General features: G+C 39.4%; 1 protein-coding gene across 5 annotated transcripts in view; it reads right to left on the bottom strand.

Moving 5' to 3' along the window:
* TMEM241 (transmembrane protein 241) overlaps window positions 1-26,683 on the bottom strand; it is a 168,399-nt gene that overhangs the window by 84,427 nt on the left and 57,289 nt on the right. For all 5 annotated transcript variants that reach the window (XM_069099787.1, XM_069099786.1, XM_069099784.1 and 2 more), the window contains 6 exons: window positions 22,701-22,752; window positions 19,845-19,893; window positions 18,912-18,957; window positions 17,754-17,789; window positions 14,042-14,076; window positions 6,906-6,975 (listed from right to left, as the gene is read on the bottom strand). In XM_069099787.1, the coding sequence (XP_068955888.1) occupies window positions 6,906-6,975; window positions 14,042-14,076; window positions 17,754-17,789; window positions 18,912-18,957; window positions 19,845-19,893; window positions 22,701-22,752 (288 nt within the window). The remainder of the gene's footprint in view (window positions 1-6,905; window positions 6,976-14,041; window positions 14,077-17,753; window positions 17,790-18,911; window positions 18,958-19,844; window positions 19,894-22,700; window positions 22,753-26,683) is intronic.

Here is a 26,683-nt window from a genome sequence, read left to right on the forward strand (position 1 = left end):
CAAATGTATGGTACCAGGCTCAATGGAGAAAGTAAGCTACTAGAGAGTAAAGACTGTTGTTTCTGTCTCCACATCCAGGGGTCTATAGTCCACCATTTGTTATTGTCACTGTTGCTCAGTCATGTCCGACTCTTCATAACCCCATCTGGAGTATTTTTGGCAGAGGTGTTAGAGTGGTTTCCACTTCCTTCTTGAACTCATTTTACAGATGAGGAAACTGAGGCAAACAGAGGTTAAGTGACTTGCTCAGGGTCACGGCTAGTAAATTTCTGAGGCCAAATTTGAACTCAGGAAGATGAGTCTTCCTGACTCCAGGCCCAGCACTGTGCCACCTAGCTGCCCATATAACTGTCAGCTATCATCATCATCATTATCAGATATAAGACTAGGCTGAGAACATACCACTTGACAAGGGGAGCAAATTTTCATTTTGAGGTCCTAGCAACCGTATTTACAATGCACTCAGATCTTTCTCCAAGAAATCCCTAAATGGGGGAAGCTGTATACAAAGGTCTGCCTTCAGAACCAGCTGCTGGGCTCCTTCCGTTTATGAGGGAGTGTGCCTAGGACATAGTTATGGGGATCAGCTTTATAGTCTGGGGAGTTTAGTCATGGAGGCTTAAATCATTCAGCTGCTTAAAACAGAAAGTTCCCACAAGGAGGCAATGTTCTACAAGTAGCCTAGACAGTTTTCAGAGGAAGAAATTAAAGATATCTATAAGCATATGAAAAAATGCTCTAAATCACTATTGATTAGAGAAATGCAAATCAAAACAACTCTGAGGTACCACATCTCACCAGTCAGATTGGCTAAGATGACAAAACAGAAAAATGACAAATGCTGGAGAGGATGTGGAAAAATTGGAACACTAACGCATTGCTGATGGAGTTGTGAACTGATTCAACCATTCTGGAGAGTAATCTGGAATTATGCCCAGAGGGCTATAAATAGTTTCATACCCTTTGACTCAGCAATACCACTTCTAGGGTTCTATCCCAAAGAGATCATAGAAGTGGGAGGAAGACCCATATATACAAAAATATTTATAGCAGCTCTTTTTGTGGTGGCAAAGAATTGGAAATTAAGGGGGTGCCCATCAACTGGGAAATGGCTGAACAAGTTGTGGTATATGAATGTAATGGAATACTATTGTGCTATAAGAAACGAGGAGCAGATGGAGAGGCTTATACGAACTAATGCTGAGTGAGAAGAGGAGAACCAGGAGAAATTTGTACACAATTAGAGACACAACATATGTGTGACAACCAACTTTGATAGACTGAACTCTTCTCAGAAATGCAGGGCTATAAGTCAACCCCAAAAGACTCATGATGGAGAGAGATGTCTACATCCAGAGAAAGTGGTAGAAAGAAGAGAGTTTGAATCCAGATGGAAGCAAACTATCTGCTCTTTTTCTTTTTCTTACTTGGTTTTGCTTCCTCTTTCCCATTGTTCATTCCATCTGATACAATCCTTCTTTAAAATCTGACTAATGTTTAATGTGAAAGTATTTGCAGATCCTATACTTGATTGTATGCCACCATGGGAGGGGGGGAAGGGAAGGAGAGGGAAAAAATTTGAAATTCAAGGAATTGTGGAACTGAATCTTGTAAAATAAAAGTAAATGAACAAATCATTAAAGACCAAAAAAAAAAGTGGCCTAAAATTCTATTCCGTGGCAATGCTAATACCACCTTCAATTTCCCCATCTATAAAATGGGAATGAGAGTACTTGCTTTTAATATGTAAATATTTTGCATGACTTCACATGTATAATTGATATCCTATTTACTTGCCTTCTCAGTGCATGGGGGTAGGACTAGTTTGAAGAGGAACTCAAAATTAAAAATTCAATTTAAATCAATTTTTTAAAAAGAATGCTAAAATAAAGTCTATTTATAAAAATTTTTTGAAAAAAGCAATTACCTTTTTTTTTTCCCGCTTTTTCTGTTTGTGGTTCATAGGAATGAATCACAGACTTTTAGAAAGGCCAAGAAAGGGATTAAAGATCATTTAAAGCCAACCATCTAACGTTACAGATTAGGGGCAGTATGTCACAGAGAGTCACTGGCCTTGGTACTAGATGGCCTGCACATATGTCTTGTCCCTGACACTAGCTATGTGACCTCTCTGAGTCTCAGTTTCCTCCTCTGTAAAAAGCAGATAATAATGCTTGCACTACCTACCTCATGAAAGGCTTCAAAGAAAGCAACATAAATTTTAAATCTTAAAATACTGTATACATGGTAATAATATAACAATTAAAACTATAAATGAAGAACTAGGAAACTGAGTCCAAAAGACCTGGCGTCACTTCCCCACAGTGATGAAAATAACAAGTGAGAGAGCCAGCACTGGAATCCTGGCTTTTTATTCCTAATTCAATACCTTTTCTACTCCATAATGAAAATTCAGTGAGATTAGATCTGAAATACGCCAGATTTCCTTATGAGAGAGCTTAAAAGCAAGACTGGGAGAAAAAAGTAAAGAATAACCCTGCTCTAGTTCCTACTGTGGTTTTTAATTTAACTTTCCCTACCATAGATTTAATTCATAGACTGGCTAGTGTCACAGAAATCAAGTCAACAAGGATTTTTTTCCTTTTTTTTTCTTTGGAGGGGGGAATGCAGGGCACTTGGGGTTAAGTGCCTTGCCCAAGGTCACACAGCTGGTACAAAAGGATTTTTAAACCCCCCAATATGTTGCCAGGAACAAATGCTAAACACCAAGTATACAAAGAAATGCAAAAATAGACCAAGTCGCTTTTGATCAGTCGTTTTCGATCGTTTCTGACTCTTTGTGACCCATTTTGGGTTTTCTTGGCAAAGATACTAGGGTGATTCGCTATTTCCTTTTCCTACTTATTTTACAAACGAGGAAACTGAGGTAAACAGCATTAATTGACTTGCTTGGGATCACACTGCTAGTGAATGTCTAAGGCCGGATTTTAACTCAGATTTTCCTGAGTCTTCCTGGCTTCAGGCCCTGCACTGTATCCACTATACCTAGCTGCTTAAGCTACCACTATTGACCTTGAAATAGACATTTGTAGAGGTATGCTCACGACTGCAGGTTAATTTAATACTTCTGTGAAGTACTTCTTAATTCTTTATGGATCAACACCAAATTCATCCTTTACAAACAGGGCTCCCCTAACAGTTTGCTTCCTCTTTTAGTTGAAGGAGATTTTAAACAATGGGAGGAGAACAGAGAAAAGGGAGTTTGCAGGACCCTCTCTGGTATCCTGAGATTCACCTGAGATGGGATCATGAATGGTACATGATGCAGCCTCTCTAATCAGGAAGATCTGTGATATAGCTTGGAGAAAAGAACCCTTTGGTGACACCAGGAAAAACCTTTGTACTCTCACCAGGGGGTAAATGAACAATACAGACTTCCCTTCCTGTTAAAATTTAAAAGATCAGTGTTCATGCCAGGTTGTGGGGAATAGCAGATTAAAGAGAACCAAATCAAAGCAAAGATGTCATCCCACAGAGCAAGGCAACATTAATGGGCCACAAATTGGGTCTCTGCTCAAAATAACGAAATATTGGCTTCACACTCCCTTCTTTGTCTTGCTAGTAATTCTGCCGAATAATAATCCCTCCAGGAAAACGCAATCACACATACAAGTGTGGCACAAAAGAATTATGTTTCATAATCATAGCTAAGAGTAAGCTGAATAAGAAATAATCCAAGCTGGTAGGAGCTAGAGCTTTCCAAAAATCTCTAAGTAGGGATTTTAGAGCGAGCTAAAGGCTCAAGTACACAAGAGAACCCTAACAAGGTACATTCAAGTCTTTGTTGGAATGACATTTTTATCTAGGATAAAAAGTCATCCATGCATGACTTGTTGGCTTAAAAAAAAATAGGATGAACTTTTAGGCTGATGACATCATCAGGTTAGATCCCGAAAGGACCTCGTTGTTGTGACTTCAGTCAGTTGTGTCTGACTCTTCATGACCCTATTTGGGGTTTTTTTGGCAAAGATACTAGAGTAGTTTGCCATTTTCTTCCACAGCTCGTTTTATAGATGAGGAAACTGAGGCAAAGAGGGTGAAGTGACTTTCTCAGGGTCACACAGCTAGTAAGATGCCTTGGAGGGCAACCTCCTTATTTTACAGATAATGTAACTAAGGCTCAGAAAGGTAAAATGACTCTGTCCTGGGGCGGCCAGGTAGTACAGGGAGTAAGAGCACCGGCTCCAGTGTTGAAAAGACCTGGAGATTGAATCCTGGGCTCAGACACTTAGCACCCACCCAGAAACACCTGGCCGTGTAACCTTGAGCAAGTTACTTAACCCCAATTGCTTAGGGGCAGCCAGGTGGCTCAGCGAGTAAGAGCACCAGCTCCAGTGTCGGGATGACCTGGATCGAATCCGGGCTCAGATATTCAGCACCACACCCAGAAATAACTGGCTGTGTAACCTTACTTAACCCCTTAAAAAAAAAAAACGACTCTGTCCAAAGTCACACAGACAGCAGGTGACGGAGGCTAGTCCTGGGACTCAGGTCCCCAGTCTCCAAATCCAGTGTCTTCCCATTACATTGTTAATTGGGACTTTTGGGGGGCACGACTAGAGACGGCCCAGGATGCAATGCGGGACCCTGGTTCTTTTAGGCTAAGGTCTTTCCAGTTGTCCTGATGGACCCACTGGACCCAGATGGCTCTGGAGCAGAAAGTGAGGCTGGTGACCTTGCACAGCCCTCACTCAAATCAAAGTCAACTGCAAGTCATGTCATCATTTCCCTGATGTCATGGTCCTCTCCAAGAACAATGGACGAACACAGCCTGTGAGTGGTCTGAGCTTGCCCTGTCCCTCTCCTTCTCCTCTCCAAAGGAAGGCAAATTTTGATGGCCAAAATCTGTCTAGTTAACTTGAGGTTTACTGGCTAGATTTCTTTAAAACCAAACCTTAAATTCATTTCACTTTGGAACTCCTAGATTGGACAACAATAGGTCCCTGACCAAGTGCCCCTTAATGGCAATTTTCTGGGCCCTCCTAGCTCAGAGTGAAAGTAAATAGTAACTGTTTCTCTTTCAGCCAGCAACCCTGAGGGTCTTTCCCCCCCAAGTCTGATTTTTTTTTTTAAATTAAAGGGGCCAAGGGGGGGCCAGGTGGCTCAACGAGTAAGAGCACCAGCTCCAGTGTGGGGATGACCTGGATCAAATCCGGGCTCAGATACTCGGCACCACACCCAGAAATAACTGGCCGTGTAACCTTGAGCAAGTCACTTAACCCCGATTGCTTTAAGAAATAATTAATTAAAGGGGCCATTCCTTGACTCACTTCTTAAAGAAACCTATATACTGAATGGGCGTGTCACCTCACTCAAAGATTTATAGGCAGAGGCTCACTGGAGAGAGCACCAGATTGAAACTCAGCGGACCTGAACCCCTCTATGGGTATCAGTTTTCTCACCTCAAAAATGAAGGAATTTGGGGCTGATGATTTCTAAAGTCCCCAACTCCTGGGTTCAAATCTCAATTGTGCTACTACTGTTTTACTGTGTTACTACCTATGTGACCTTGGGCAGACCACTTAAAACTCTCTAGGAATCCAGTTTCCTCTTCTGTACAATGAAGGGATTAGACTAGATGATGTATAAAGTCCCTTCTGGTTCTAAATCCTATAATCTAATAGCTAAACATTAAACTAGAAACTGGGGCAGCTAGGTAGAGTAGTGAGTAGAGCACCAGACCTGGAGTTAGGAAGTCCTGAGTTCAAATCTAGCCTTAGATACTTAACTAGTTGTGTGACCCTGAGCAGTCACTTAACTTTCTTTGCCTCAGTTTCCTCATCTGTAAAATGAGCCAGAGAAGGAAATGGCAAATCACTCCAGGATCTTTGTTAAGAAAACCCTAAATGGGGTCAAGAAGTCAGACACAACTAACTGAACTACAACAAACTAGAAGCTAGAAAATTTGGACTCTAGTTCTAACTCCTACTACCAACCAGCTAAATGACCTTAAATTTGCCCCCTCAGGCCTCTGGGGCTCAATGACCTCACCTATAAAATGAAGCAGATGGATTAGGAGAGCTTCCAGCTCTGTAATTCTAGTAGGCCATGAGTGAAGGTCAGGGGTTGGGGGGTGAGCACAAAGGGTCTATAAACTATGACACTCTAATTTAAGTCTCTGATTTCATTCTGCAGTTAAATAATAAATGATTTCTGCATTTGTCTATTATTCTGGATTACAACTAGGTTGTAAAATCCTTGGCAACAGAGATTGCATCTGTCTCCCTTCCCCCCACTTCAACTCCAAAGCACTTAGCACAGTGCTAATCACAGAGGTGGGGCTTCATAAATGCTGGGTGTATGACCTGGTGATCTTTGTGCCTCCCTCATATCCCATGCGGCTTCTGCAATTCGTGGAGTTAGCAGATTGCATGGGCTTTTTTCCCCTCAGAACTGAGTTGAAATTGAGAAACTCAGAGTTACCCCATGAACTCCAGGTAACATACAGGTGGATAGAGGGCTGGATCAGAGTTTGGAAGACCAAGGGTTCAAAAACTACCTCAGGGGTGGCTAGGTGGCACAGTGAGTAAGAGCGCTGGCCCTGGAGTCCGGAGGACCCGGGAGGACCCAGGATCGGTTCTGGCCTCAGAAACTTAACACCCACACACAAAAACTGGCCGTGTAACCTTGGTCAAGTTACTTAACCCCAACTGCTTTTAAAAAAAAAAATTACCTCAAACACTTACAAGCTATGGGACCATGGGCAAATCCCTTAACTTCTCCAAGACTGCATTTATTCATCTATAAAATGAGCTTCAAATGAGAAAATGGATGCAAAGCATTTCCCCGAATTTAAAGTGCAATCTAAATGCCAGTTCTTGCAGAAATAGCAACAGGACTTTTTAGGGGGATGAGGGGGGAGGGGAAACATTCTTAAAGATTACCTGGCACAGCAGCTGGTGTGGAATCTGTAAAAATACAGGAATGGAAACTCCAGGGCCCTGAAGAGATCACCTGAGAGACAAAGAAATGCAATTCATAAAACACTGGCAACAATAAACAAGAAAGAAGGAAAGAGAGAGGGAGAGGGAGAAGGAGAGGGAGAGGGAGAAGGAGAGGGAGAGGGAGAGGGAGAGAGAGGGAGAGAGAGAGAGAGAGAGAGAAGGAGAGAAGGAAGGAAAGAAAAAGAGTAAAGGGGAAGGAAGGAAGAAAAAAGAAAGGAAGGAGGGAGGGAGGGAGGGAGGAAAGAAGTAAAATTAATGAGTGAATCAAATAAATGGATAAATAAGAATAGATATATGAATAAATATGGAATTAATTAATAGAAAAACAGATGAATGAATGAATGAATAAATAAGAGTAGATAATAGATAAGTTAATGAATAAATCAAGGAATAGACAGAAAAATAAATAGATAATGGACAAAATTGCTCTGAGGCTGTCATCAGTGAAACACAATTGGCCAGACATTAGTCCAGTATTTCTTTGATTATGTAAAACTATCTACTGGTTTTATTAGTGCTTATCTAGCACAGAATGGAAAGGGGGAGAGTGGAAAACATTTTCCATAAGAACCTTTTATGAGGAGGATGGGATTATTTTATGCAACTAACATTCAATGATGAATAAATTCCACAGGCATCCTCCAAAGTCTTCACATTTAACCAAGAGTGCAAGGAAGGAACAAATTACATGCAAGCAGTGCATGTTCATTTTATTTCAGGGTCCAAAGGCTACATTTATTTCTACTGAAGTAAGTTCATTCTTTTAGTTCCATTTAGTGTAATAGGAAATACTCACACGTATTGGCTGTGTCCCTCTATGGAATTTGAACTCGGTCACAGACAATAAGTCAAGACATTTTTAAAAAATATTTTAAGCCCTTCCAAATATGTTCAGAGAAAAAGAATTGAGCATTTCCTTCCAAATCTGGAATTCTTCCATCTCTAATGGGTCTTGCCTTCAGACCTATGGTCCTCAGCAAATCTGAGTCTTAGATTGATGGATGGATATAATATTTATTGAATAAGGTGTTGCTTCCTGAGCAAAACTCACAAGAACAAATTTACAAGTGTCCCATTGATGAGTTTGGATTAGATATTTATTGTAATACATATACAGTAATCCTTTGACAACCTGATCAAAGCTGTAAATACATCTGCCTTGTTTTAGTTGTTTTTAAATAGCATAAATGACAGCTAAGTAGACGGACATTCTTAGTGATGTTTAGGACTCAGGAAGCAGAACAAAAAATTTTCTCGCTTAAGATTAAAGAAGCACGGGCGGCTAGGTGGTGCAGTGAATAGAGCACTGGCCCTGGAGTCAGGAGGACCTGGGTTTGGATCCGGCCTCAGACACAACACAAAAAATAGCCGTGTGACCTTGGGCAAGTCACTTAACCTCAGTTGCCCTCAAAAAAAAATACACAAAAAAAATACACAATCTGGGGCGGCCAGGTAGCACAGTGAGTAAGAACACCGGTCCCAGTGTCAGGATGACCTGGGGATCGAATCTGGGCTCAGATACTTAGCACCCACCCAGAAACACCTGGCCATGTAACCTTGAGCAAGTTACTTAACCCCAGTTGCTTTAAAAAAAAAAAGATTAAAGAAGCACTAAATTTTTGAGGTGAAAGAGGCAATCAGCAGCCATCTGGTAAAATCCACATTTGAGAAAAGAATCTCTACTACAACACATGCAATATATGTAATATATCCACCTTGGTCTGAAAATTTGTAGTGAAGATGAGCCTCTTACATTCCAAGGAAACCCATTCAAGAGTTCTAATTGTTAGTATTTCCTTTTGCAAAATCTAAATTTGTCAATGCAGCTCCCATCCATTGGTCACAGTTCCACCCTCTGAGACCAAACAAAAGAAGTCAAACCCTCTTCCAAATGCCATCTTTTTAAGTACTCGAAGACAACTATGATGTTTAAGTTTTCTTTTCTTCAGGTTAACGATGTTAGGATTTAGACACATCTTGTACTGGTGCTTTCTCAAGCACTTAGAACTATTCTTGAACAGTTTTAGGGTAGTTAAAAAAATACTAGTAATTATCCCTATCCTGGAAAATGACTTTTACAAATAAAATTATATTGATGGCTTTTGTTTTTCAATTACCTGAATTTCCTCCTGTATCTGTCCCCTGCCCTCCTCCTAAAGAGTCATCCCTTCCAACCAAAAAATAAGGTTTAAAGAAAAATACAGGGGAAAAAGAAAAGAAAAAACCAATCAACATGTCAACAAAAAAAAAAATCTGAAAACAAATGCAAAGTCCCACATTTGTGGACCTTCCATCTTTGCAAAGGAGTAAGAAGAAGTATTTTCTCCTATCTCCTTTGGAACGATTCCTGTAATTCTATAACATTCACTTGGGGTACTTAGGCAGCATGGTGGATAGAAAGCCTGGATTGGAATCAGAAAGGCGTGTCCTCCTCAGTTCAAATCCAGCCTCAGACACTTACAATTTGTGTGACCCAGGGCAAGTCACTTAACTCTCTGCCTCACTTTCCTCATCTATAAAAATGAGTTGGAGAAGGAAATGGCAAACCACTACAGCATCTTTACCAAGAAAATCCTAAATGGGGCCATGAAGAGTCAGACATGACTGAATAACGATAACATTCATTTTTTATTTATTATTTATTCTTTTTATTCATGTTGTGGTAGTCATATCCTTTTCTTCGCTTTCCTTGCTTCATTCTAACATCTGTTCATGTAAGTCTTTCCATGTTATTCTATATTCATCATATTCATTGCTTCTCACAGCACAATAATATTCCATTACATTCATGGACCACATTTTGTTTAACCATTCATTCCCCAATCAATGGACAATACTTTGTTTCTGGAAAGTGATTTGTAATTGATAGAATCCATGATTTCAGCAGCATGGATGTTTGTTACCACATCATAATCCACAATACAATCTCTCTATACCTTATCAGCTAGTCCCCTTGAGTTGCTAAGACTGAACAAATTTAGCATCTAGTGGCCAACTATCTAAGGATGACCCTCTCTGAGCTGGTCTGTGGATGACAGGAGCATACATGGTGCATTGTTAGGCATGTAGTACCCCAGCTCAGAAGGACTAGCCAGGGCTCATGTTCCTCTGGCCTTTGTAAACTTAACTAATCTTCATTTCATAATGAGGTACCAGAGTAGAGCTCTTAATTGATAAAATTCTTCAAATAAGTAGCTAATAATATCCTTATCTCGATTTTAAGAAATTCTGTTATTAGTCTTTGCAATTACATGTTGGAGACACATGAAAAATCAATCAATTGATAAAAATCAAGAGGTACTGTAATTGTGCCAGGCATTTTAAATGTTATATTAAAAAATAAAGTAGCAAAATTAAAGAAACAGAATGCAACATAATACCTCCCAAAAAGGAAAGATATACACAATAATAGAATGAAATAGTACCTTTAGACATTACAGAAAATGGTGTGAAAATATGATCAAGAAATAATTTAAGAAATCAAGAAAAACTTTAAAAATACAAACATTAAGAATTTCTTTATTAAGCAGTTAACATAATGAAAATTTAAAACCTCCTTTTACGTAGTATGACTAGAAAGTGAGCATGAAATCTACATCTATGAAATGACTTTGAAACTCTACTTCTCAAAAATGGTACATATAAAAGCAGAGACTAGGGGTTCAGGAGACTTGGCAGCTAGTCCTGGTACTCAGCTTCTGTGCATCAGTTTACTCATTTTTAAGATCGGAATAATACCACTTGATTTAGTTACTTCACATGACTTCTGGGAGAATCTCTGTCATCTACCCCCTCCTTTCCATTCCTACTACTGCTGCCAACCATATTCTTAGAAAAATGCAAAAATCTCCTTACTTCCAGACTTCTCTATCCCTCCAAGTGATTCTAAATCTACCCATGTTAAATTAAACTTTGATTGTGTCCCACTCTGCTTCCAAATCATTCAACTGACTACTATGACTACTAAACAAAATCTAGACACATTTTTTCCTAGAATTCAAGACCTTCCACAGTACACAAGGCCTGTCTTCCCAGCCCCATCTATTTATTATTTCCCAGTATGAACACTACTATACCGCAACCCATCTGAACTAATCTTTGTTTGGACACAAAGATACAATATGATTTCCTAGCTCTGTACCTTTCTCCAATCCTATCTCTCTATCTAGAATGACTTCCTGTCCTCTGATTTATGTGTTTTTTTTTAAATCATTTTATTTTGAATTTATGGGATAAAATAAGAATTTCCAGAACATAGTATAATAAAAAAGATTGCGCATGAAACTGAAAATCTATTATTAGCAAGTACAACTTGCTATTCCATTTACATATCTAATAAATTTATATATGTAAAATTTATATATAATAAATTTATTTTTTCCCTCCCCCACCTCACCCTAGAGATGGTTACCATTAGACAGAAGTAAATATGTGTGTGTATACATAAAATTGTCCTATACATACTTCTATTTATAAGTTCCTTTTCTGGCTACAGATAGTATCTTCCTTCATATGTCCTTTGTAATTAATTTAGGTAAGTCAAAAGTCAAAATGACTTAGTCACTTAAAGTTGTTCTTAAAACAATACTGCTGTTAATGTATACAGTGTTCTCTTGGTTCTGCTCATTTTTCTCTTCATTATTTCATGCAAGTCTTTCCATGTTTTTCTAAGAACACTGAGCTCATTATTTCTTATAGCACAGTAGACTGGGGAATGGCTGAACAAGCTGTGGTATATGATTGTGATGGAATACTATCTTTGTCCTTCAAAATTCCATCAATTCTTTCAGACCTTGATTAAACAGACCTTCTACACAATGGCTTCTCTTGTCACCTTGTCACTGTCCTGTTTCATCACCAAGTTCTTCATAGCTAGATTTAGAGCAGGCAGCATTGGAAGTCCATTGGGAAAGACAGCTTCCTCTTTCCCAGTCATGATTTTTATTCCCTTTCCCAACTTTAGGTGCGGAGTCACAAGCTCAGATGAACAGCATCAGGGGCCACTGAGTAGGTGAGAGACTGAGAAGAAGCCTCCCCAGCCCTGTACTTGCAGCTTCTACTTTCTTCTCATTCCATAACTGTTTTCAGTAGACTCTTGAACTGTGACTTCCCCTTCGAGTGAGGTGAACTAAATGACTTGTGAAGTGATTTCAGCTCCATGAGTCTATGATTGAACCCCATGATGCATAGAGCTTCCTTTCTGTGAAAGATCTTTAAGGAAGATAAATGGCCTAAATTGGCAGTTAGCCTCTGTATAAGTTTATTCATCTGTAAAATAGGAGTAATGCCACCTGCCTTACCTATTTCACATGTATTCTGCAATGATCCCCTTTCATTTCAGATTGTACATGGTAAAGGAAAACAGGAACTATGTAAATAAATGAAATTCAAAGGTAATAAAAAAAATTACAAAAAACTCCTCCCCGCCCTAATGCTTTCATCAGAAATGCCAACAATTTACAAAATGAACTAGTTTAGATTTCAGCTCTTTTTATTCCCCAGCCCAGTCCTGGAAGGAAATGCTCAAAAACAGTAAGCTGTCCAGGAGGTAGGCTGAGAAGGGGAGAAGAAGAACCCAGCTGAGAGCTGGTTTCATAAGCAAATAAGAATGGAGAAAAATCTAACCACTTCCTGTTTTCCTGGGACAGGAAGTTCCACATTGTTTTGAATTGGCTGGGTTTGTCCTCAGCTTCACACTAAAAAAACCTTTTCACCTAGGATCCCTTTGGCTTGTCTGACTTTCTTCTTCCAGCTAAACATTCAAAAGCAGCAAACAAATCAACCTCAAAGGCAGGACCCAAAATATCTTTGTACTGTAAATACCTCTGAGGATAGTTGAGGATGGTGCTGACTTATCTCTAACCATGCTAGAGTAAAGTGCCTAGTGAAGCCCTATCCCCTTCCAAAACAAAACAAAACAAAAAACCATTGCTCAGAAAAGCCCAGGTTGGAATCACAATGTAGAGACGTGCACCATTTTAGCAAGGATCATTTAGTTTCACAATTTATGTAAATATTTTTTGGCAGTCAATATACTGCACTGTGCTAATGATCATGGATGTATTGACTGAGCAACTGCAGCGCTGTGTCCAAGGTTGACTCACAGGGTGAGATTACTTTTCTTGTTTGAGAGTCACAGAGTATGCAGGTTAGCAGAATGGAACATGCTATGGCCAATATTCAGGTTGATATCTAAGCTGTGAAGTACTTTCTCTCCACCCCAAGCCCAGTTGTAGGTTCAACATCAGGAACAGAAAATGCATGGTCACCTCCAAGTAAATAATGAAGATTGACTTAATGACCTCTAAAGCACTGGTCACACTGAATAACAGTGTACTTTTGGGCTTTGGTGCTACTCCAATTCCCAATCACTGTGGGCATTCTGGGAAGTTCAGAGAAGAGATCATATCCATAAGTTGTTTCCCAATGCCATCATCAGCCCAATATGCTGCTATAACCAAAAAATCAACAACACGGTGGCCATTATATCTGAACTATAGAGCTGAAGAAGCCATCTAGCCCAATCCTCTGATTTTACAGATAAGGAAATGGACATCCAATATGACTGTGATGTGCATCGAGTCCCATGGGTGGTTACTGGTAGAGCTGCCCACTAGAACCAAACTAGAACCAAACCTCCAGTGCAGGACTCAGAACCACAATTCTGCTCCACTGCAGTATGTCTCTCCATAAAATACATAAAGGAATACATAAAGGTATATATAGCAGCAACCACAATGGCATACCCAGGATGGCTGCTAGCACAGGTTCTTAGATCTGCTTTACTAGGAAAGATAGCTGTTTAAAGGGTCAACAATGTTTTTTAAATTATACTCACTAGCTCAGGGGAAAAGGCAGTACCCTGAACTTCAAAGAAAATACAAGTAGAGAAATAAAGACCAACAGACAGGGCTCTGACTGCCTGAATCAACTATACACTTTACATACATCTCTGGATCAAGAGAGCCTTTACATCTGAGCAGTCAGGGAGCTCTGAACATATAGCCACTCAGAATTCTGACATTACAGCACATTAACATTACAATACATCAAGAAATTTGTAGTTTTAACCTTACCTGTGGGGTGAGATGCAAAAGTCAACAGGACCATGCTAAAATAGACACAACAAAGTGTTACATATGAATTAATTAAATGAAAGAAATGGAAAACCTATTCTATCAGGCAGCAAAGTTTTTCTCAAAGCACATTTTCCAAGATAACAAATGTTTATTAACTTTATGTTATATTCTTTGGTTTAGCACAGTGATTAGCACATAGTATGAGTTTATTAAATGCTTGTTAACTTGTCTTGACGTACCATCACTTTGCCTAAACATACTTTTTCTTCCCATTTACTGAAAGAGATGAAAAACTTAAAACAATCATATTTTGATGTGCAAATCCAATTACCACTTGTCCTAGATTTCGAGTTTTACTCCCCAAGTTTCCTGTCTGATCTCAGTGCTGTTATTTTTCTCAGGTCCTTTTAAGAGAATGTCCAACTAACCCATCATAGTACAATATGATGTTATAACCAAGAAGCCAACAACATGGGGCCATTACTGCTGAACTATAGACCTAGAAGAAGCCATATAGCCCAATCCAAGTGTTAGAAAGCTAAACATAGGCAGCCCCTGACTTCCTAGTAAGGTATGTTTCAATTTTATTTTTTAATTATGAATTTGACCAATATCAATAAGCAGGAACATTTCCTTGTACAAAGAAGATCAGGAAAAAATGTACATGAATCTCTTCATTCTGGATGGTTTGCTTTTATTTTATTTTTCTGAAAGTTTCTGTTAAAAGTTCCTTGTTGGAAGAACTTGGAATGCACTATTTCAGAGAAACAATTTTACATGGAGTAGTTAAGTAACCAAGCCTGCTCACAAAAATATACTTCACTATATTTCTAATCATCGTAGCCTGAGGTCTAGGTTCTGAGATCAGGAGACCAATAGGTGAAGGAAATTCTCATTACTATAACTGGTTCTTTGGCTTTATGGCATTGTGTTCCCTTTATCCATAAAGATGTTAATTTGGAGAGGTGAAACATAAGCATGGATTACTTTATAAAATGAAGTAGCTGCTACCGATCACGACTTGAAGGAACTGAAACATCGGACAAGTAAACGTGGATGGCATGTTCCAAGCACCTACCACAGTGCCTCAGACATAGTACTGTCATTAAAAAATAATATGGATTGAACTGAACTGAAGGTATGGAAAGTCCTAAGTACATACTTCTCTACTTGGGCATGGGGGGGAGGGGGGAAGGGGAGGAGGAGATAGAGGGAGAAAAAGAGGGGGTCAGGTCAGGCTAGGGTATCCCAGTACAGGCAGAGGCCACATGAAGATACTATTTCTACCAAATTGTTTAGGGAAAGGGCAAAATTAAATGAGAGGGCTAAAGAGTGATAAGTTGCATCAGACCAGCCCAACTTTGCCTTAGAGCCACAGAGACAGGAGATAAGGTCCATGGAGGTATTTGCAGTGCTGTTATTCCCACTGTAGGATAGCTGGAGAAAAGAAGCTTGAGAAGGAAATAAACTTTAAGAAGTAAATAGCCCCTAGAAACTAGGGGTTATTGAGCCAGGAACCCAAAGTCAGATGAAAAAGCTTGAAGAGAGAATTGGTCGTTTAGCCACCACTGGTATTTTACAAGAACTAAATTTATGGTTAGTCTAAGCATGGCTAGTATGTACATTCTTGGCAGAAATCTCTCTGAAGTCTATAATTTGAAATTATATACAATAGCTGTAGCCATGGAATGATAGGATTAAATAATGTGCTAATATGGAAAAATGAGCACACCAGATTATGGTGCCCATTTCTTCTCTGCACACCAAACAATAAACTCTCCCTATGCTATGCCCAATAAATCTTCCTTCAGCTCTATCCAAGTCTATTTGTCATACCCAGGAGAAAATTCCTATATTTCCTTTGAGGCTTTAAAACAACACCATTTCAAAGAAATTTCATCTGTAAAATAAAGGATTTCGGCTGGATGATCCTTAAACTCTAAAACTCTCTGATTCTGAACCCCTGGAAAATTGTTCTCCCATTTAAACAGCTATAGACTAAGTGAGGCCAGAAGTATCCTAGGAAAAATCAGACTAAGCATGAGTCTGGAAGTAACCAGACATTAGAATTTCCCATAGTCATTATTAATTATCAATTAATTAAAGGTTCTTAAAAACCAAGGTTAAACTTTTTAAATTTTGTTTTAAGGAGGAAGACAGACTTGTGATTTCACTGATTTGAGGATTTGATGTTGAAATTCCCTCCACTATTGTCTAAGAGAGTTGCCTGAAAGGTTGAAACTTACCCATAGTCACATAGATGATAAAATGTGTCCAAATTAGGATTTGAATACAGGTATTCTTGGTTCCAAGACCAGCCCTTTAGCCACCACCCCTATGAGGCTTCCCCATATTACTTCTACCACATAACAATTCTGTGAACCCAGAAAGAAAAAAAGGCAAAAACTACTCCCTTTTAATGGTTACTCTCACCTCTTGCTGCATATACATTCTTCTCTTCTTTCTTCCCCACCTCTTTTTTATGTCCCCATCCAATTGATCAACACCCATTTCCTTCTACTGCTCTGCTCAGAATCATTAAACAAAAAAATCCTGGAAATAAATATTCCCTAAAAAAAAGGGCGGGGAGGTGGCTGGACTAAAGTTTCAGAAACTTCTCACCACTTGCCTCTCACTAAAAAACTGAGAGCTCAAACCAACTTCTCTGACTTGGCAGGCAATGCTTTGAGTTGGCAACACAAAAGCAGATGACCCATAAATTCAAGGATAATGGAAAGCTCTGGATGCTCATTCCTCTGTGTTTCCAATGCCAGCAAGAAGCCAAACAGTGCCCCCAGTATTGATTCACACATTTTCATCACTTGTGCCGAAAGAAAAGACTTGGCAATGGGATTTTGGCTTGAGCTGGCTGACCCCTAATCTCAGCCAGGAAGCTGCAAGCATCAGGCTCACAGGCAATAAATATACACATGATAAAATAAAGGAATGGGTAGGATGAGGGAGGAGAACACAGGCATATTAGCTATAGGTCAAAAAAATCTCTAAATCTTCTCTTTTCCATATCCCTCATTCCTTTGATGTTTGATTTGGCCAGAAGTTTTGCCTGAAATGGTACAATGCCATGAAAGCATTTTAAAAACAAAACCAAAAAAAATTCTGAGTTTTTGGACAAGTCCCATGAAAAGGCTTTCACTACAACATTCAGGCAAGGTGGACCAGATGCAAGCTTTTATTTGGCACAATGGAAGCTCTTATCCATGCTTGTAGCAAAGCCTGCTGTTTAAAAGGCATTTTTCAATATAAATATTTAGTTAAGCATTAGGTACCTCAAAATGAGAATAACAGTTCTCTTTGAATGCTGGAAGCAAGGCTGCTGACTCCAGAAATAATGGATGATCCAATGGACAAGAGGCTCATCTCCAACTTGACTCTGTCATTACCTCAGTGTGACTGTATTTAAACCTTCCTGGATTTCACCAAACCAAGTTAACTTGGCTGCTTATGCTGAAGCCGACAGTGGACAGTGGGACACATGACTTTCCAGCTACAAAAAAGTCATACACATTAATCTGCTCTCCTATTAAATCTTTAAATTTCTGTCCTGCTCACAGTTAATTTCTTTTAACTAATCTGGTGAGGAGGGACAGTGACTCTAAGTGAACTCTGTCCAAAATGTGACTGGAAATGTTTTTGAAATGAGTTAAAGAAATAGACAGCATCAAAAAGATGACGAGGTTAGTAATTTTACCTGAATATGTAGTTTAGGTACTGCTGGTCGATGTCACTAGGGAATCAGAGAGGAGGAAAGGAAGGGGAAATGATGGTCACTTGTTTTGCAAATAAAAAAATATTCATAATTCTCTATTAAGACATATTGTTACAAAAGAACAAGAAGCAGAAATAAGAGTACTTTAAATGCAAACTAGCACCTAGATTTTTTTTAACATCAGTATAGTAAATTCCCAGTGAGGAAACTCCCTCCCCACCAATGAAGTTAGTCACATGCTCTGTAATTTAGAGGGAGTTGTCTGGACACTGAGAAATTGAATAATTTGATCAGTATCATCCAACCGGTATGTTTCAGAGGCAGGTGACAAGACAAAGGTCATCCTGACTCTGGAACTGGTTCTCTATCCATTATGTCAGAAAGCTTTTCACCTGGATTTTCAAGAATTTTCAAATCAAATAGATTTTCACATGAAAAAGGGGAAATGGGCAGGAGGAGCCATAAAGATCATATAAAACAGCAATCAGGTTTGGGTTTGGGTTTTTTTTTTTTGGTGATTTCCTGGGAATATGGTCTAAAGAGCGTCTGACCCACGTGGGGTCATTCCTTGAGATACTGAAGCGACCTCATGCTTGTCTGAGAGTGTTGAATTTAAAAGAAAATCTGGAAGGAGTGTGTTTCTTTACGTTAATCCAGGAATGAGCATTCAAGGCAGCTCTCAACAAAATCCGAATTGGGTATCCTCTCACGCCCTCATCTAACTAAACTAACAAAAAAGTGACTTAGACAGACCAACCCCACCTTGCATACCAAAGATTTCATTGTATTGACAGAATAGAGCTTATATAGGCTTCTTTCTACATCTGACCAGATTCAAACTGAAAAACCATGGGGAGTATTTACTGCCTCTAGAAGCTACAGGTAAGTTCAGAACCTAAGACTGACAGTTAAGTGGCTTAGAGGAAATTGTACATGTGGGTATGAACGAAGACAGGTAGCAATGAGAGAGAGGAGAATAGTCTTTGGGACCTAAATGTCACTCTCCCACAATTCTGTGCAGCAGAGCTCCAAAGTCCTCAAGTTTATAGGTCTCTGGCTATGGGATGTACTTTTGCAGTAGATCATTCCTTTTCTTTAACCAAAAATTATAAAACAAAACAAAAAACTTCCAAAATTTACCTTAACACGTTGGATTTCTGGACCTTGTGAAGTATTTTGTAAAACCCTGTAAATGAAATAAAACATGCCGCTGTTCCATGCTCATTCTGGTAAATAAACTTATGTTCGCTGTCATTGAATCACATAAGCAAAGGCCTGGAAGGGACCTCAGAGCAAGATCCAAATAAGTCTGTAGTATGGCCAGACAGATGGGCACCTATCCTGTTTCTGAAGGCCTTCATGAGAGATGTCACAATCTATGTTACTGCATTCCAGCATATAAAGGAGCTCACAGAGAATACTGAACAGGGAATGGTTAGTCATTCACTAGCACAATAGCCAATGCAAGTTTAACTTCCCCCCCTTACATGTTAGCTATGGTAAACAGAAACATGCAGCACCACTCAGATTCTGAGCAAGGAGTAGCTAAGTCAGAGTAGCACATTTTCTCACAATACACTATGTCTCACAACATGACATAAGCAAAAAAAAATTAAATGAGCCCTTTATTTAACCCACTCTGGAATTTTCTGGTATGTAATTGAAAGCAAATGACCTTGACATAAACCTCCATGCACATTCCCAGGATTTTGAGGAAAGACTTGCCAACATTCCATAAATTGGTCTGGGGAAGTAAATCTTAAGTCACAGTATCTTAATTAGAGTTTTCCATGAATGACAGGAAGAGGTAGTCGAGACTGATATAATTGAGGGAAAATTCCAAAGAAGCCAGAGCAATTCAGAAAACCACCATCCAATTCTACTCTGTCTGGAGTCTGCTCCTCCTCCAGTCCACACCTCCTCCAACAAGGAGGTATGTTCTAGTCTTAGATATGAAGAAGCATGAGCAGGATCTGACTCTCTCAAAGCTGTTTCTCCTCTCTTCCAAATCTTAAATATCTCCCTATTATCAAAATCCACATTATTTTTTTCTGGCATACTTTTTAAACTTACCTACACAGAACAAGTGGATGGTAGCCCAGAAATATCCAACTGGATCAAACTGAAACAAATGACAAATAAGTGAATTATTTTAGACAGAAACAGACATACCCCATATACTGGAGCCACAAGGCAACGAGCACAGAGGTAACTACAGAATGCTTGACATGCTCCAGGAATAAGAGTGACCAGGGTGACCAGGGCCAATGAACCTTTAAAGACCCTCTTAACCTTCTGATGGGTTGTCAGTAAGGGAAGTCTTTCAGGACACTATACTTCAAAACACAACTTCAAAGCTGAACGTTTCACCCACCAGTCTCTCACCACAGTTGAAGGGAAGGGGAAACAAAAAGCACCTACTATGTGCTAAGGAGGCCCTGTGCTAAATGCAGTTGGATGTCTCCCCTGGATCCCTGTTTGGGCAATATACCCAGGAGATTACCAAAAAAAAATTGCTATTTTATATCACCTCTATGGCTCCCTCTGTCTAAATTTCCCCTTCTTTACATGAAAATGTATCTTATTTGAATGAAATATATATCCTTTGATCCTCATAACAACCTCTGAAGTATGTGTTGCTGTTATCTCCATTTTACAGTTAAGGAAACTGAGGCAAACAGGCCAAGTGACTTGCCTGGGGTCGCAAAGTTAGTAAATAAATGTCTGAGGCTGGATTTGAACTCAGGTCTTCCTGATTCCAGGTCCCATCACTCTAACTACTATGCCACACAGCTGCCTTTCAAAGTAGTTGGTTGAACAGATATTATCATTTCTCCACGAATGACAGAATCAAAATATTTGTGTTGCAAAGGGCTTGTTTCAGGGGTGTCAAATTCAAATAGAAATGAGGGAGCTGCCAAACAGTACCTAAAGATCCCAGCAGCTGCATATTGACTTAGAAAACCACATATTGCCATTATCAATGTTCTACTGTACTTTTATTTATTTTGTTAAATGTTTCCCAATTACATTTTAATTTGGTTCCACTTGGTCACATACGTGATACCTCTGATCTAATCTATCTTGTGCAGGGTGTCCCAAAAGTCCTAATGTACTTTCAACTTGGGGGAATCATTAAGATTTTGGGGGACACCCCATACAGGAAAGAAATACTCAGGAACACATACCCAGCACAGGAACATAAAGCTACTGCTTGAAAATTCAAAGGAGAAGGAATCCATCAGGTCTCTTTACAGCCCATTTTACCTTTGGATAGTTCTAATCATTTGGGAAACTTTTTCTGACAACAAGCCTAAACTGGTCCCTTTGCATCTTCTATAAATTGTTTCTGGTTCTGCCCTCAGAATTCAATCAGAAATCTTTCCATGTGGCAGCCCTTCAAATACCTGAATATAACTATCATGTTTCCCCCACTGTATCTTCTCTTCTCCAAGTTAAATATCTTTCAATTAATCTTTATATAACATGAACTCAAAGCCTTTCACTATCTGCTTTGCTGTCCTCTGAATCCTTTCCTGTTTATCAATGTATTTCTTAAACTCTGGCACCCAGAACTGAAAACGATAATCCCCAAGGGTCTGATAGGGGCAGAGAAACAGAGGGATTAACACTTCTCAACATCAAGACCATATTAGCTTCTTACAGATGCCACATCCCAATGCTGACTCACACTGATCACTAAAACTCTCATCTCTCCCTCAGAGCAACTGCTTACCAACCAGGCCTCCCCTCTCTTGTTCCTGTGAAGTACTGTGAAGTTTTTTTGAACCGAAGTATAAGACGTTACATTTATCTCTACTGAATTGAATAATAATTGCTAACATTTATATAGTGCCCGGCACTGTGTGGAACACTTTATAATCTCATTTGATATTTACAACAGGAATTATTCTAAGTGTTTATAATTATAATCTCATTTGATCCTCACAACAATTTGTCCACAGTCCTATATCTATCTTTTGAGGGGAGGAGGCAAGACAATTGGGGTTAAGTGACTTGCCCAAGGTCACAGAGCTAGTAAATGTGTCAAGTGTCTGAGGCCGGATCTGAACTCAGGTCCTTGTGACTCCAGGGCTGGTATTCTACTTACTCTCTGCACCATCCAGCTGCCCCAACAGTCCTATATATAGTAAGTAAAATCTCCTAGATTCAAAATCAGGCCATCTGACTCTAGGCCTAATGCTCTTTCCCCTATATTTGTCAGAATTCTAAGAACTTGGGCTATCCCAAGTCATTGATAATCAATTAACTGGAATCGATTAAGTGCCTACTACACTCTATGGGCTAGACACTGGAGATATACATTTTTGTCTTTCAGTTGTTTCAATCACATCCAACTCTTCATTACCCCATTTGGGGTTTTCTTGGTGAAGATATCGGAGTGTTTTGCCATTTCCTTCTCCAGGGGATATGAATACAAAGAATGAATTAATCTCCATACACATGGAATGTGTAGTAAAAAGTGAAGTTCTGTATATGCTTTCAGGTAGGTTGCAGGCAGCAAGATGATACCAGAAGACTTGAATTCAAATCCAACCTCAGACCCTTACTATGTGACCTTGGGCAAGTCACTTCACTTCCGTTTACCTCAGTTTCCTTATCTGTAAAATGACTATAAAACAATAATAGAATCAATCTAGCTCATAGGGGTGACGGAAAGATCAAGTTACTTAATATGACTAAAGCACTTTGCTGACCTAAAAGCACCATATAAATACTATCATGTTAATAATTATTAATATATTATATTTCATTATATATTAATATATTATACACATAATATATAGTATTACTATATTGATGTGTAATTAATAATAAATAATCTAGTACATTCATATTTATAATTCATATTTAAGAGCACGGACAACATGAAGGAAAATAAAAACTAGTTTATGGATCTGCACTTACTTGTGAATCATAAAAGGGGAGACATCCTGTGGCAACCAGGAGGAAGACAGCACTGTAGAGAGAAAGACAAGGAGTGGAGACATTAGGTCTTCATGGTTAAGTGTTTCACAGACCCTCCCTAGTTGTGGTGAAGGAGGAGAGACCAAAGACTGCAGGACCAAGCCTACCTCTCATCACTCTTTCTAAGCCCAGGTTGTCATCCCACATTACTTGGGCAGCTTTCTTGTCTGGGGCTGGGAAGTGGCAGGCATGTATTTGACAACAGGGAGCTTGACACCTGAAGATCTATTTGCAGGCCCTCGAGAAAACAAGCAATTGGAGACCAAAGAATGACAAAAAAAGAGGGCAGGACAGGCTGTCTCTTCATTTTTCAGTTGTCTGCATTACCTACCACCAAATGCTTTATCTTGCAGCCCTCTACTGATTTAGCACAATTGTTCTATTAATCTGAGGCATCCATGGGCAGATTTTAGGGGTCTGTGAACTGGGATAAGGAAAACAAAACTGGTCTCTAAGTGCAAATGATCATTTTGACTAGCAGGATGGCTTCAGAAAAATCTGGGAAGATTTAAATGAACGGATTCAAAGTGAAGTGAGCAGAAGCAAGAGAGCAGGGGCGGCCAGGTAGCACAGCAAGTAAGAGCACCGGCTCCAGTGCTCCAGTGTTGGGATGACCTGGAGATCGAATCCCGGGCTCAGACACTCAGCACCACACCCAGAAATAACGGGCCATGTAACCTTGAGCAAGTTACTTAACCCCGATTGCTTAAAAATAAAAAAAAAATTTAAAAAAAGAAGCAAGAGAGCATTGCACACAGTAACAGCAATATTGTAATTATGATCAGCTGTGAAAGACTTAGCTACTCTGATCAAGACAGCTCTTGTAGATAATTCCAAAGGATTCATGATTAAAAATGCTATCTAACTCCAGAAAGAGAACTGATGAACTTGGAGTACAAATTGAAGCATACTTTTTAAAAAAATCTGTTTTCTTTTGCAATATGGCTAACATTAACATGGAAACATGTTTTGCATAATTTTACATGTATAACCTATGTCATATTGCTTGCATTTTCAAAGAGTGGGGGAGGGATGAGATGGAGGGAGAGAAATGGAGACTAGAAATTTTAATGCTAAAATTTCAATGCTAAAAGTTTTTATATGTAACTGGGAAATATTTAATGAAATAAAAATAAGACTTTTTTTGCAGGGGGGAAGGCAGGACAATTGGGGTTAAGTGACTTGCCCAAGGTCATACAGCTAGTAAGTGTTAAGTATCTGAGGAGGCCACATTTGAACTCAAGTCCTCCTGACCTCTAGGGCTGGTGCTCTATTCACTGTGCCACCTAGCCACCCCAATAAAAAATATTTTTAAAAGAAAATGATCCAGGAGGACTTGAGTTAAAATCCAGTATCAGATACCACTTACTAGCTGTGTGACTTTAGGCAAGTCATTTAACCCCAACTGCCCTGCCTTCCCTCTCAAAAAAAAAAAAAAGGAGTATCACAGGGGCAGCAAGGTGGTGCAGTGAATAGAGCACTGGCCCTGGAGTCAGGAAGACCTGAGTTCAAATCCGGCCTCAAACACTTAACACAAAACTAGCCATGTGACCTTGGGCAAGTCACTTAACCCCTCCAAAAAGCCAAAAAAAAAAAAAAGAAAATGATCATTTCTTTCAATTATGAAATTTAAAAAAAAATTATTCTGAGGAGAGATTTCTCAAAAAAAACTCAAAACCATTAAGAACCCTTGTTCTGTGATTGCACATGTATAACTTATTTCAAATTGCTTACTGCCTCAGGGAAAAAGAAAGTATAGGGAGGGAGATTATTTAGAACTCAAAATTTAAAAAAAAATGGATGTTAAAAATTATTTTTACATGAAATTGGGATAAAAACCAAATATTATTAAAGTAGAAAAAAAGCCTTGTTCTAGATTGTAAGCTCTACAGTCAGAGGTATTTCAACTTACCTAACTTTATAAGTCCACCTCCAAATGCCTAACAGGACTCAGTACATAGTGGGTACCTTGTAAATTTTAAGTGTAATTTAATTTTTGAATTAGTCATTTGCCAGGAAAAAGCCTTTTGCAATACATGTCCAAATCCTTACTGACTCAATCAAGAAAATTAAATACTGCTTAGTACATAATAAAAGGGGATTTTGACCAGTTATGTTTAACAAAGCTAGAAAGGTGAAGTAATTAAAAACCAGTACAGACCAAGTTAATTGTTAGTTTCAGTTACTGAAGGAAAATACCATGCAAAGCATATTAAGAATTTCTCCCAACAGAATGACAATATTTCCAATTGCTTTACATTTTAGAATGAAAATGTTCTTTGTTTTATAGAAACTTGATATTCTACAGGTGATTTGTTTTTTGTTTTTTGAGTTTTTATTTTTGGTTTTGTTTTGGTTTTTCTTTTTTTTGCTTTTTGGAGGGTGGAAGGTAGGGAAATTGGGGTTAAGTGACTTGCCCAAGGCCACACAGCCAATTTTTGTGTGTGTGTGTTAAGTGTCTGAGGCCAGATTTGAACTCAGGTCCTCCTGACTCCAGGGCCAGTGCTCTATTCACTGCACTCCTAGTCACCCCTCTACAAGTGATTTAAACTAAATTTTTACTTCCCTTTGGTTATTTCATTTCCTCCAGGCTTTCATCATCTATACTTCCTTAACTTCCCCAAATTTCTCTTGGCACACAAGAGGACAGGGAAGAATAACCAAAATTATCATATAATAATAATAATAGCTCTTACTACGAGCCAGGCACTGTGCTAAATATTATCTAATTTGTTCTTTGTATCAGCTCTGAGAGGTAGGTGTTATCATCATCTCCATTTTACAGCTGAAGAAATTGAGGCAGTCAGAGGTTAAGTTACTTGTCCAGGGTCACACAGTATCTGAGGCTGGATCTGAATTCAGGTCTTCCTGACTTCAGACAAGTAACTCTATCTACTGTACCACTAGAGTTGCAAATGACCTTAAAGCCTGTCTGGTCTCACCCATAAATGAAAATCAAGGCCCTGATCCCATTCCCAAAAGTGGCCATTTGGTCTCTGACTGAGGCCCTCCAGTGATGAAGAATCCACCCCCGAGGTAGCTGGGCTGTCTTGTTTTAGTCTCAGCATCTCCAGCCCTTACATCCACAGGGCTTATCCACCCTTACTAAGGACTTGAACGGAATTGGATAGCTCTAGCTATTAGGAAGCTTTCCCCTACATCAAGCTGAAATCTGTGTCTTTGTAGGTCCCAACCATTACTCCTAAGTCTTCCTTTCTTGGAGCAAGCAGGACAGTCCAAGGACCCATATTCAATTCCTATCCCTGACACTTACCACCTGGGCGACCTTCACTCAACTGCTCTTGGACTCAGTTTCCTCATCTATAAAATGGACCTGACATCCTTTAAGGCCTCTTCCATCTCTAAATCTGGGTCCTTCCCCAGAACTTCTCTTCAAACACATGAAGTCCCAGCAGGCGGGCCTTTCTCTCTAGGCTCCACCTCCTTCAGTTACCAGACTCCTCGCTATCCTCATTATCGCCTTTTTTGCACACATTTCAGCTAGGTAATAGAGCACTGGGTCTGGAGTCTGAATTCAAATCTAACATCAGATACCAGCGGTATGACCCTGGGCAAGTCACTTAACCTCTGTTTGCCTCAGTTTCCTCATATGTATAATCACAATAATAAGAGCATCTACCTCCAATTGTTGAAGTGAGGATCAAAAGAAATAATCTTTGTAGGGGCGGCCAGGTAGCATAGCAAATAAGAGCACCGGCTCCAGTGTCGGGATGACCTGGATCAAATCTGGGCTCAGACACTTAGCACCAACCCAGAAACACCTGGCCATGTAACCTTGAGCAAGCTACTTAACCCCGATTGCTTAGGGGCGGCCAGGTGGCTCAGCGAGTAAGAGTACCAGCTCCAGTGTCGAGATGACATGGGGATCAAATCTGGGCTCAGATACTCAGCACCACACCCAG

This window comes from Petaurus breviceps, unplaced genomic scaffold (genome assembly GCF_028583685.1).
Source record: "Petaurus breviceps papuanus isolate PSGF00001 unplaced genomic scaffold, PetGlider_PUasm1.0 38, whole genome shotgun sequence".
Taxonomy (NCBI): Eukaryota; Metazoa; Chordata; class Mammalia; order Diprotodontia; family Petauridae; genus Petaurus; species Petaurus breviceps.